At 35.9% G+C, this 12843-nt stretch overlaps 2 protein-coding genes across 2 annotated transcripts; one reads left to right on the top strand and one right to left on the bottom strand.

The window, feature by feature from the left end:
* Positions 1 to 208: 208 nt before the first annotated feature.
* On the top strand, positions 209 to 4687 carry LOC139148873 (cytochrome c oxidase assembly protein COX20, mitochondrial-like). The gene is made up of 4 exons (XM_070720301.1): positions 209 to 365; positions 2364 to 2460; positions 3314 to 3377; positions 3726 to 4687. The coding sequence occupies exons 1-4, from the start codon at positions 330 to 332 to the stop codon at positions 3871 to 3873; spliced, it is 345 nt and encodes a 114-aa protein (XP_070576402.1). The 5' UTR covers positions 209 to 329; the 3' UTR covers positions 3874 to 4687.
* LOC139148872 (G patch domain-containing protein 11-like) lies at positions 4615 to 11628 on the bottom strand. Its single transcript, XM_070720300.1, has 7 exons — positions 11460 to 11628; positions 9673 to 9896; positions 9330 to 9371; positions 8032 to 8243; positions 5599 to 5721; positions 5254 to 5335; positions 4615 to 4940 (listed from the first exon to the last, which is right to left on the bottom strand). The coding sequence occupies exons 1-7, from the start codon at positions 11507 to 11509 to the stop codon at positions 4885 to 4887; spliced, it is 789 nt and encodes a 262-aa protein (XP_070576401.1). The 5' UTR covers positions 11510 to 11628; the 3' UTR covers positions 4615 to 4884.
* Between the last annotated feature and the right edge of the window lie 1215 nt (positions 11629 to 12843).

Raw genomic sequence — 12843 nt, 5'->3', positions numbered from 1 at the left:
AACTATATCATCTAATTAAATAGTAGTCCGCTTATCAGTCTCATCGTATTTTTACTAATGTTACACGACTTCAACATATTTAAAGATACTATTGGTATTATGAGTTATTATGTTATTGCTTTCTTTATGTTTATTGGGCGTAGATATATTTTTGTCGGTTGGAACTACCTTAACAGGAACGCGGATATATTAAAGAAAAGTGCGGTAATCCGGGGTAAGTCATGTATGTAACACGTGAATACTAATTGTCCACGGTGCACGGCTCTGTTACGAGGTGACCAGTGCTGTACTCCGGGCCAGGTCGCAAATAATTGTCTTGTAAAGTCAAGATGGAGGAAACAGATATTGACGGTAGGAATGAAGAGGTAGGAACATTTTTTAAATACAGCGATCGATGATAAACCCTGTCGAAGTTTGATGCATTGTCGACAACCGAGTCAGTGCTAGTATTGAGTTATATAAAATTGCCCTGGCGCTAGCGCTAGGCAGGTTTTTTGATAGTGTACGCAGAGGGCGCAGTCCTCTTCTGATTTCTGTACAGTAAATTTCTGATTCAACACTTTGAGGTGATGTTGAGGAAGCAATGAATGGTTAGTAGTTTCTCTAGAAAGCTGGATATAAAAAGGAATAATCAAGTCAGTGTGTGTGGAAGGGGGTCATGCAAAATTTCAAAGGTCAACCATGAAGCTATTAAATCAAATGATATTGACTATGCATGAAATGAAGTCTAGAATCTAACTAGCGGAGATTATAGGGTTGCATCTATTTGTTTTATTTGTACACATGATGTCAAATTGAAAAACAGCCCTTTACTGTAAAGCTCTATCAGCTGTAAACATGTCACATGTTTCTTGTGCTGCTCCCTATAACTAATCAAAATGCTTAGTCTTGTACTTGTGAAGTTGTCAGTGCACACTGTATATTATTACCGCTAACAACTGAATTTTAATCAGGACCGAACTTAAATTTGTCAAAAGAAAAACATTGCATGTTGTGTACAGTGTGTTGGTCGGCAAGGCTGATACTAGTATGATACTTTGTGTATCAGCAAACAGGTGGGAGAAGAATAAAGACAAACCTGTGTGAAAGATGAAAAGATAATGAAATATTCTCAAAAGTTGCCACTATTTATGGTTTCCTAACCAATGCATAGTGCACTGCAGTATTAAATACTCCATTGGCTTGCAAGAATAAAGATATGCTGTATTAAAGGGGAACTTCACCAAAGCTGATTTTTACCAATGTGCCAGCTTTGGGATCACTTATTCTGCAAAAGCCATTTTCGCCATTTATAACTCATGTGATTTTTTACAAAAAAGGGATAAAAATAGTGGCAGAAGTTACAGTTTAGGGCTTCATCAACTTAATGTATTTTGAATCAGGGGGAAGTGCCAAACTTGGCGCTTTCATCATGTGATCTGGCAGGGACCAGATTCCGATGGGTATTGCATTGTCTTTCACCTTCATATCAGGCTGTGCATAACTATTGTTTATGTCGAGAAACTATGCCAGCCTGGTGAACTTCCCCTTTAATCTTGCCATTTTCTAGAAACCTAACCAAATAGACTCTAACCTAACCAAACCATATGACTTTAAAAAAAGCATCAACATTTTGATTTCTAGACATGATTGCTCGTTTTTAGCTTTGTTAAAAAACCAACTTTTGTCCTTCATGATTTGAACATCATTTGCAACATCTTAAAAATCTAAACAAAAAGTGATATCAATATACAAGTATTGCATCATCTCATAATACTTTGAAGTCTGAAATTTATCCATCATAAAATAATGTGAGCTGCATATGAAGTCAAAGAATAACATATATTACCAGGCAATTTTATCTCTGCTAAACAGGTTAATTTGGGCTCCAGTTTTTTCCAGCATTTTTCTTGTCAACATGTTTTTTAGGAAAACTGAAATACTTATGAATATGTATGGCTCTGATCTTACAACCGACTTTCCTGCCTTAAACTGAAATTATGAATACAAAAATGTCTTGCAAACTTGTATGAATATATTTCTAGCATACACTTTACAGCAGAAGACAAAAATGGCACTTCCAGTCCCAGTCTGAGACAAACTGACGAGATCTTTTGCATCATCAGAGATTGAATATTTCATATTTTTACAAGGCTTGACAGTTCTAAACATTAATACATTATTCCCTGTACATTTTTCGATTTCTTAGTACAGATTTATAATATTCCTCGTTTAATATCCTTTTCCATACTTATATGACCATGCATCTACTAAATGTGTGTAACCAAATGTATGAGTAAATCAAGTGAGATAATTTGCCAATAACCAGACAATTTTCTAAATCTACTAAGTTTGATAAAATCATTGTACTTCTTTCTTCACAGGCTTTCTTTTTGTTTAGGACGCCATGTACTCGTACAGCCTTTCTGACTGGCATTGGAGGTGGTTTCACACTGGGACTTGCTCATTTTATGTTTTCTAGTAAGTGCACAAACTGTGTCACAAATTCACTCCGTTTCCTTCAACTAAAAGATTATTTTGGTAGTCCCTCTCAGGCCAAAGGAATACTTCATGATACTCACACAATATTTTTTGTAAAATTGAGTATGCTTTCTTCAAAGGTAAACATGGATCTTACAGCATTCAGTATTACTGCAGTAGACTTTTTAAATGACACAGAGTCCGAAATTTTCATCAAATCACCCAGTCTTAACCTATAATGCCCTTTACATTTTAGAATAAACCAATAGCTTATGATTGAATATATATACCTGAACACTTTATGGGTGTTTCAAATTAGTACAGATATTAGTTTCTCTACACACCTGTGACTGAAGATTTTATGGTTTGGAGTGGGTAATACTGTGCCCCTATTTCCTTGAGCAAGAAAACCTAAAATCCATGTTATTCCTCATAGATACATATATCAAGTTTCATTAACCCATCCTATGTCTATCAACAGGAAAGGGAAAACTTTCTTTCATATCAAGTATATTTTTTGGAAATATCATAAATGTGCAGTATTTAAATTTTTTCCTTTCACAATAAAAGCAGGTGGACCTGATGTTGTCCAGTCCAACACATGAAGTTCTTCTTTGACATCAAAGAATGAAATGAAACGATCGCAAAAATGAATTAATGGTCATGACCATTAATTCATTTTCGCGATCGTTTCATTTATCATGTCTAAAACTGGGGTCAAATATATGCATGGTCACCAATTCATTATCTTTCAACATGTCAACAATATAAGTAGTATCTCATATCAAACAAAATTCATGAAAAATGGCCAACTTTGTTCCTTTAATCAATATTTTCCTTACTTTCTATTCAGGTCGTGTCAAGAGGTCAACAGATCTTGCAGTATATTCGTTTGCAGCCATTACACTTGGAACATGGTAAGAGAATAGGCTTTTAATGGTAACTTGTTTACACTGGAAAGGCACTCAGTGGGCTTGTAACTTAATAATCTTAATAATGGACTGGCACAATGTCACTGTGTAGTGTACAGACAGACAAAATGGATAGATTGGACTTAACAATGAATCACTTCTCATTCTGTACATTTCTCTCAAAACCTGAAATCTATCATTCACTAATCTTTGACAGTTGCAAACAACAAAATGACAAACAGGACAACAGAGATTGATGCAAAACATACAGAGTTCCATCAGGTGTACTGTTCATTGCTATTGATAAGCTGAGAAGTATTACACTTTATTTAATACCGTCTTTTGATTCTTCAGGATGTACTGCCGGTATGATAGAGCCAAGAAAAGACTTGCCCAAAAACGAGTCAAAGATGCAGTAAGACAGGAAATTCGACTTGAAAAAGTACATCAAACAATGTCATCCTCCCCAGAAACAACAGATGCCAAGCTGGATTCAACATGACACTGAGAATTGCAGGGACTGTGTGAAGGACTTGTAAATTTGAGTGATAAAATAATTGAAAACGCGGTACAGAAACTGAATTTCAGACTTTCAAAGACATTATAAGGAGACTCTGAAATGTGGATGTACATGCTGGTCATCACATTTATCAATCTTTTTTCAACCCTCAGCAAAATTTAATGTTTTAGTGTACTGTCATTAATTTTCGATAACTCTCTGATATTTTCTTCCTCTGCTGAAACACAGTCTGTATCTTATTCATTTGTGAAGTTTCTTGGATTTGTTTTTGGCCCAAACCATCATCAGCATTACCACAATAGAAAAATGTCTTACAAGGTAAAATACTAAAACTGTAAACACAGCATATATCTTCGTTTTACAGATTGTTTTACTAAGACTTTGTGTTCAATAGAGTTGCAAGTTAACTGAGGTGGTGTTTGTACCTTTCACTGAAGTGTCTTGCTAAATGCTACCATTGTCAGGGTGAGAATGCCTGACATGTTCACAATGTGCGACTTCAACCAGCAGCCTGCAATATAAGTAATTGTCCAGAAACCAAGTCAAGTGCCAGATCACTAGACTGAAGGATCCATCGCTCGAGGATGCTCCTACGCTTCCGGAGGTGCGTTAAGAGCGCCCTCGAGGGACTGATCTCTCAGTTATCAGATCACATGCTGCAATGTAACTTATTATCTGGAAACTAAGCCAAGTATCAGACAGAGATGTACAGATAGACTGATATTACCTTAAAAGTTGTTTATTTTGCCTTATTTTTGAAATAATAAAAATAAATACAGCATTGTACATAATGTGATAGGGGCAGTAGTATTACCAATACAACAATACAAATGATTGACAGTCGTCTTTCTAGTATTCCATCTTTTTCTTGTAATCCATCAATTTACATGGTTTCACGGCTTGATAAACTGCATACGTAATTGCCATAGCAGCTGGTATGGATATCTTCAGAAGAGTTCATAGGTTTGCGTGAAAGTTTCTGTGAACTATGTGCTACCTATGTGCTTCTGCATCATCACCTGGACAGTTGGCAAGGAGATCATTGCAATCTGAAAGAAATGGCACATGGAAACTTGAAAATTCAACTGACATACACTAGAAAGCCTCTACTTCAAAGTTAAAAGCCCTGACAACCTGGAGAATTTGTACAATTTTCTACAATACTCAAATTTTTATGGCGTTATGATAATGAATTATGAAGACAAAATGAAGAATGTATACAGATCATGTGCAATTCTGAAATAACTGAGCTCACAAAGACTGTTATGAGTTCACTCATCCAACAAACCCTGTTTCTTTTTCCTAAACAAATTAATTGGTGCATGCGACATATTTGCAGAGTTTGTCTGCAGGAAACCTTACCATTGTATGCAGTACCACACCAAATACAATAGTAGTGCGTCTTTCTTAAGTAGGTGGTTAGTTCTTGTAACTTTTCTGATACCTATGTGACAATAAACAAAGAAAGCGTGAAACTAAGCAAAAATGTTTTATTATTTTCTGAGGGAAAACTGAAGTCTTTCACATAAGTCTTCAAATGAGTAGAATGACTTTTTTGTCATTGTACAACATGGGTATAACCTTTCAAAGAGGTGTGCACTTTCTGAGGAATCAAGTGCAAGGTACATGATACACACAGCCTTTTTCTGAGGTTACAACAAGTCAATCCCATCTATTCACTTCGTTGAGAATATAATGGTATCCTACTGTCAAGTCACTTCCTGGCTCCTCTTCCTCGTCCTCTGCATCTTCTCCCTCCTCCTCACTTTCATCACTTTTAGGGGTTTTGTAAATTGGCCAGAACCATGCTACATCTGGCTGTTCTACATCCTAGAAGACGGAACCACACCACAGGAAGAAAACATTAAAGGAATACTTCTGATACCAATGTCATGCAATATTTACTTTAAAAGTTATCAAAATAATAGTATACCCGATTAATACTGCGCCTGACAAAATAGTATCTTTTATCAGGTTACATACTAATGAGATCAACTACAAGTTTGCTAGTGAAATAAAAGTCCAAATATGTGATGTGAGTACTCTATTTGTGTGTTGTTCATTGTGGTTATAGGACACGCTCAAGCGCGAGTAGATGATAACCTCCAAAGAAGATTTATATATGAATACGTGCTAGCTAAGCCAATCATAGACCTCACATATTGAACGTCATGGCTACCGATCACTAAGATTCATTATGTCATATTAATTTACTTTGTGATGCTTGTTGCTAAATTAAAGGAACTTATGCAATAATAACAGAACCCAATGACCTCGCGCAGCATTTAAGTGTGATGCAGCATATCTTGCAGTTCTTTTCATGAGTGATTAAAATAACTTCAGTTTCCCTCAAAATGCTTCTCAAGGTCATGAGGTTCTGTCATAACATTACGACTTGACTGAAGTCTTCAAATCGTATTGCACATGCAGTTAAAGACAGTGTTCCGATGAATATGAAATGGTATTGACATTTGACTGAAGAGATATGCTTGAGAACATTTTGAAACGGTGACTACCCAAAATAGCATTAAAGAAAACTCTTCTAATTGATTTATTCATTAGCAAATAGATTTATTCTTGTAATGTAATGTACCTATTTAGTGCCTTGAACTGGAAATAACTCCACAAACTAAGAACAATCATGAAAGTAATAAAAAGAAGATAAACAAAACTAAGCGTTTAGAGTACTTAACTGTAACTTAAAAGTTAAATGTATTTTATCAATGGTCACTCTTGTGTACTTCATGTGAACAGTATCTATGGCTAATATTATATAGGGCTCAGCCCTTGGTGTCGCGCCAGGCGTTGAGATTAAAAATGTTATTTGTATCGATTCATGATTAGTAATCATAAAGGATAAAATAGAATTAATTGTTACTTTCTATATACGTTTGTACAAGTATGACCGGTTTACCTTCTGATGACAGTTCACGTACACGATGTCAGACCCTGTAGGTATAGATTTTCTGTTATGTGTAAAAAAGTTTGATATAAATTTGCAATTTTTACCATGATTACTATCTATTGTGTTTAACAAGGGACGTATTGTGCCATCATTAACTTTGCAATAGTAACTGTACCGCCCAACTTCCGATATTGTAAGCTGAAAACCAGCGTTACTTCTAAAAACGGGTAAATTTTGCACATTGCGTCATAGTTATGGACACAGAGAGCGCCTTTCTAAGATTCAATCCCAGCATTCTTTGCGAATGTTCTCGTTCATATGCACGACAGTTTTCTCTCTTCTTTTAATTTTTAGGCGTGATAAGAAATTTTGTATCAGCGACAGGGTGGATAATAATAATTACTCGCTAATAAAAAAGATATATTTTATTAATGGCATGTTATAAAATAATAGAGAGCACGTTTCGAATTTGTTTATTTACGAGCACTCAAAAAAACATGGCGGCGCCCACGAAAGAAGGGTACACTTCCGGTTACTCGCATAGTATATTATGAATACGCGCATGCGTAGTCAGTAAGCCGCTGGCGCGACTATTAATATGATTATTATCCATGAGCAGTCAGGTGCATTGGCACAGACACCATGACTGGAGATAAACTGTGGACTGAAAGTACTATTATTATGGTTATCAGGTATGCAAATAAGTGATGAATATTAAGATCAGACAAACCATATATTTTGAGAGGACTTAGCAAGCAGCTTGGGGTAGAGCTTGACTTCTCTGGTCAAAAGTGTGAAAGAAACATGACTGAACCTGTCTTCCTGTACATACTACAGTACATGTAGCACAATTATGTAAATTACTGAGGACCTACATATCAGGCTCATTGACACTGAGCAATTAGTGTTTGTTCCATCGTATCATTTATACAGTGCCCAAATATGCACTCAAATTTCATAATCTGCAGAGTTTATGCAGTCGTTACTGCTGGGCCTTTAAAGGCATGGTTCAGGCGTCAGATTGTCTTGCCAGGAAATTTACTTACTAGATTACAATTTCAATGGAAAACAAAAGGCTGTGACACCTTCATAATCCTCTTATGGACTAGAACAAACTCGATCCCTGGGATCGATTCCGCTACCTTTAAGGTAAAACAGATTCCAGGCTAAGCATACAGTTGCTTTAGTGCATCTTTTATTTACTGACTCAGTCTGGGAAATGAAAATCTACTAACCTTTGCTCTGTCTAGCTGTTCACATGCTTTTCTACTTTTGTGCAAGTCTTTCTCTGTTTCTCTGTCTGCAAATTTCTCACTCATCCTCTGAAGAAAGTCACCTCTGTCTAGTTCTTCTCTCTTCATTCTCTTCCTCATTAATTCTTGCTGTAATCTCTCACTGACAGCCTGTTGTCTCTTAACAGCAGTTTCTCGACCAAGTCCACCTCTGCCTTTTTAAAATGAAAACCAAAGCCATCATTGTTGCTTTTGATAAATCGTAACTGTAGCACAGAGTCATGACAATTTCACGTGCCCATCCAGGATTACACTGACATACAGTATGAATAGCTAACAGTAAAGTTCTTGTGAGAAAAGAACACCACCACACCCATACTACACATATGTACAAAATTGTCATTTTTCATGCAGCAATGGCCATTGAAACAAAGCAGGTGTTGCATTTCAGATGCTGATGAATTTTCATGAGATAATGGGCACATTAAGTTTGTTTTATACCAAGAGAAAGGGATTTTACCACTGTGCACCAACGACAGGGGGGATATCAATGTAATGAATAACAAGTTATTTTGACGAGTGTATTTTCCCACACTTACTATTTTTCATGCCAGCACAATGGAAGAAACGACTAGTTCGATGACTACAACAGTGAAGTAGTGAATTTTTATACATAAATGTTTTTCTCTCTCAATTCATTCAGCTAATTTGATCTCCATACTGTTGGTGACAACGTGTAATTGTAATGCAGATGTAGTGCTTGAAATTTACAATCAACTGCCTCCATCTTTGTTTAGCTGTTCAGGACATTTGTTTGCACAGCTCATTACAGTCGGAACAATCTGTAAACACATATATTTTTATCTTTTGGGTATTTCGCCGAACCTTTGCACATTTCTGGCTGAGTCTCCAGTTTGGATTGACCAGACCTTTTAGAAGAGCATAGGTTTCTATGGACGCCATGGTAAAACTTGCGTAGATGCGGTTGAGCATGCGCAGTGGTGTGATTACATTTCGTTTCATGTGTCAACAAAGCCTGACTTCTGGTCTGACAAGAAGTCATTTTTCACTCCTTTTACTGTTAATCGAGAGGCAGGCTGGGCATTCGGACCCTGCGATTCAGTGTCAATTATGGTCTACTTTCACATACTAAGGATGTCATTTTAATTAAAAATATGAAAAAAATAGTTAAAAGTTAGCTTTACTGGGGCTTTAACCAACCTTAAAAAAGTATCAGACTCAGAATTTGCTATAAAACTGGCATGCTTGAATGAAAACAGTGACGTAAGTACGTTCATTACCTGTTTTGATTTCCAATGGGACTGGCTCTGACCTCCCACTTTCTATAGAAAATTAAAAGGTTAGAGAAATGTGTATCAAAACCTGAAGAATGATGAACTGACCTATGAACACAGCAAGATTTGCAAGGGCAGTATCACTACAATAGTACATAGATCATGGTCCTTGTACACTGTAATTATGGTACCACTTGAGTTTTGAATGCCTCTAGACAGTAAGTTGACACTAATAACGGTAATATTATGACTAAGCTTCCTACTCTGAGAAAATCGTTTCGCACCTACTCTGAGAAAATCGTTTCGCAAGAAGAGTTTGGAGAAATTACCCTGCTAGAAAATGTCATACCTTCCTTTCCTAGACCCATTCCTTTCTTGTAACCCATCTTCTGTAGCAGAGCAAATCCTTTGTTGTTGGAGCTCAGTTCTTTATTCAATCCTTCCTCCAAGTGCTCTTTCTCTTTCACTTTCAGAGGCTTTGTCTTGCTTTTCAGATTTTTCTCTTTTATTGCATTTTCCTTCTTGTACTGTTTTGCTATTTTATCAGGAACCAAACCGGGTCGTACTGATTCACTGTTGAAATGAAACATTAATCATATCATATTGTTTGAGACTGAACACAACCATCTTCTGTTTTGTGACCGCATTCAAGTACAGTGTAGCAAGTGCAATTTAATTATACTTACTATGTTTGCCTCTTTGGCAACTAGCCTTCAGCAACAGGAAACTCAGCCACACAGGGAATAGCTCACAGTTACTGTGTTATTCTCCTAGCTTTTCACTTTGCCTATGTTGTTTTTGGTTGAAGATGTACACTTGTTCACTTAAGTCAACAGTTAATACTGCTGTTGATATTGTTGTTTATCATCACAGTATGTCCAACTGGCCCTATTTACAGTGTTGTCACGTTTCCATTAATCTAATACCATCATGGTTGTAAAACAATATTTTTACCTCCATGATACAACAAACATGGGCAAGGTCGAATTTTCTCATGTAACAATGAATGTAAAATAATGAATGATAAATGATAAATATAGCCAGAAATTTCTTTAGTAGTATACATGATGAGAAAATATAGTCTGTGGGTTGTTCATAAAAGAATTCTTGTTTTGTTAGAAGAAATATGTTTGTGTTGGTGTGTGCCATATGGCAGATTGATTTTGTTAAGAATGTTATTTTTTGGATTTCATATTTTGGACTAACAATAAGTGCAATTCATATTCTGTACTGTTGGTGTTACATTGATTGCAGTACCTGTCAGTACAGTGGGTTTTGGAATAATAGGTCATGCTTTTTCTTTTGTTAGGTCATGATACTTAAAATACAAAATTTTGTAATTATCTTTGTCACTAATAGCGCTGTTCCTGGTTACAGGTTTTTAGTAAATATAGCTACATGCGCATGACACCAGAGATTGAATCGCCGATGCTTGAAATGTAGACAAACTTTGTCAGTGTTGCACCCATTACTGTTGTTGGGAGCTAGTACGCTGTGGTGTTCACGTTTTTCGTTCAGTGTTCAATGCAATACTGTATTTTCTTTTTCTTGCATGCATACTGTCTGAAAATGTAAATCTGTGGACAAATAGTAATTTTTGCATATTAATGACGGAAATATCAATGACATCTCTACAAACAGCCCTGGAAATGGAATTTTCCTGATTTTGGGATACACTCTTAATATTTTCAGATATCATTAATTATGCTTTTTATTCACGACTTCCTTTACTTCAGTAATGTAGTGTTTTCAAAGACAAAATTCCTGCTAGTATATTTTACAATATTTTGAAACAGTTGAACCAGGAAGCACAGTTTATTGTTTGACTCTCAGTGTAAGTTTACTCTGGCGGTGTGCACGTCCACGACTGAACCATCACACCCGAGGTTTTGTATTGTCCAAAATGTGTCCAAACCACTATCCGTCAATCGACGTAAGAATGCAAACACATTGAATTCCAACGACTGACAATTCTAACAAAGTTGCTAGCATATGACCTATGAATGGTACTATGCACTACACTTCACGCATTTGATCACTGCTTCGTGAACCATCTCTCTTCGCCGCCTAAAATACGGCTTACAGCGACACTCCTTACATGAACCAGAAGGGAAAACTTAGCGCTAGCAATCTTACCACTTGAGGAGGAAGGAATCGGACATATAATCCTCTTCGTCAGACGACATTATTGGACAGGAGCGGAGACTGAAAACAACGACGACAGACGTCAGACGACGCTCTCACATAATGCTGAACTTATTTTCGGGTTCATGTTCGTAGTCGTATTCGAGTCACTAACGCGAACGCGACATTTCTAGCTCGAAATTTGGGGAGTCGATACTCCCAAATGCGAAAGAAAGCATTTTAAATTTTAAAATATTGTATAAATTCATGAATAATTTTATACTGAAAAAATGTTCTAATCGGAAACCAACAAATAACAAGATTATTTGCCCATTACATTTTGAATAAGTTATTACAAATATTGCTGACAGACATAGAAAATACTGGGTTGCACAAAACAATATATTTTGCTCAAAATTAGTTCTTTGCCAAGATTCATTCACTTTCCATTAATATGTTAACTCAATATTAACATATTGGTTGGATCCACCTTCTAGCCTGACAAACAGTCGTGAGTGGGTTGAGTCAGAAGTGTAAGTTTATGCAAATCACCAAATTTCCTGGCTTCCTTTGTCTCCGATTGCCAACATTTCAAAAACAATTGAACTCTACTCTGGCTGGGTCAAATTTCGTGAAATTTTCACATGACATTCTTTCAATGTTACATAAAAAAATACTTTTGTTTGGAAACTAAAATTCTCACATTTGGAATAAAATCACTTTAATTTTACTTGTATTGATTTTAATCATAAGCTCTGTCATATAAGAATGACAATAGATAATTCAAAACAAAATTGACTTTTTGTCCTACTTAATACTCTATTTCAAACAAGATAATAAATTATATCAAGTAGTATTGACTTATACTTAAATTACTTTTTACCATTAATACCAAAATTGAGGTTTTCTGCCCAAAATACATACCCCTTCATTCTTCAAGTATACTATTGCTACCATACAGAACATTATATTCTCTGCTTTTTGAAAATATATTGTATGAGGGGTTTTCATGTCATCTTTGATAAGAAATGTTACTTTGAAAAAAAGTACATTGATTAAAGTGCAGCACCACTTATGTGAAACTGAAATGAGAATTAAACAATTGTATTCTGATGGAACTTCAATTCAATTCTTGAAATTTATCGAATACTGAAGGCCTACTGTAAATGTCATTCATCTTTCAGTTGAGCAAAAATAAGAAATGAGATAGCAATAATGCAGGTGGAAAATTCTCTTCTCAGGAGTACAACAACTTGTACGTCGCTGTATCCAATCCTACAACAACAATACAAAGATGCATGAACTTGAGATACAATTGTTCAGTTTAGTATCACCGATAGTCTAGTGATATCATAATCATACTGCAGGAGGGTGACAACATTCACACTACAAATAC

The sequence above is a fragment of the Ptychodera flava genome, chromosome 14 (genome assembly GCF_041260155.1).
Source record: "Ptychodera flava strain L36383 chromosome 14, AS_Pfla_20210202, whole genome shotgun sequence".
NCBI classification, from domain to species: Eukaryota; Metazoa; Hemichordata; class Enteropneusta; family Ptychoderidae; genus Ptychodera; species Ptychodera flava.
This window is presented reverse-complemented; position numbering and strand designations above follow the sequence as displayed.

What these genes read in the sequence shown, in the direction of transcription:
- LOC139148872 (XM_070720300.1), bottom strand. Translation starts at nt 11,509, where the DNA reads ATGTCGTCTGACGAAGAGGATTATATGTCCGATTCCTTCCTCCTCAAG. An exon ending in AGCCAGGAAGTGACTTGACA is followed by an intron (nt 5,336 to 5,598) that starts GTAGGATACCAT and finishes ATTGTCACATAG; the next exon opens with GTATCAGAAAAGTTACAAGA. An exon ending in GTGTGGTACTGCATACAATG is followed by an intron (nt 4,941 to 5,253) that starts GTAAGGTTTCCT and finishes CATTTCTTTCAG; the next exon opens with ATTGCAATGATCTCCTTGCC.
- LOC139148873 (XM_070720301.1), top strand. Translation starts at nt 330, where the DNA reads ATGGAGGAAACAGATATTGACGGTAGGAATGAAGAG. An exon ending in TTGACGGTAGGAATGAAGAG is followed by an intron (nt 366 to 2,363) that starts GTAGGAACATTT and finishes CTTTCTTCACAG; the next exon opens with GCTTTCTTTTTGTTTAGGAC. An exon ending in TGCTCATTTTATGTTTTCTA is followed by an intron (nt 2,461 to 3,313) that starts GTAAGTGCACAA and finishes CTTTCTATTCAG; the next exon opens with GTCGTGTCAAGAGGTCAACA.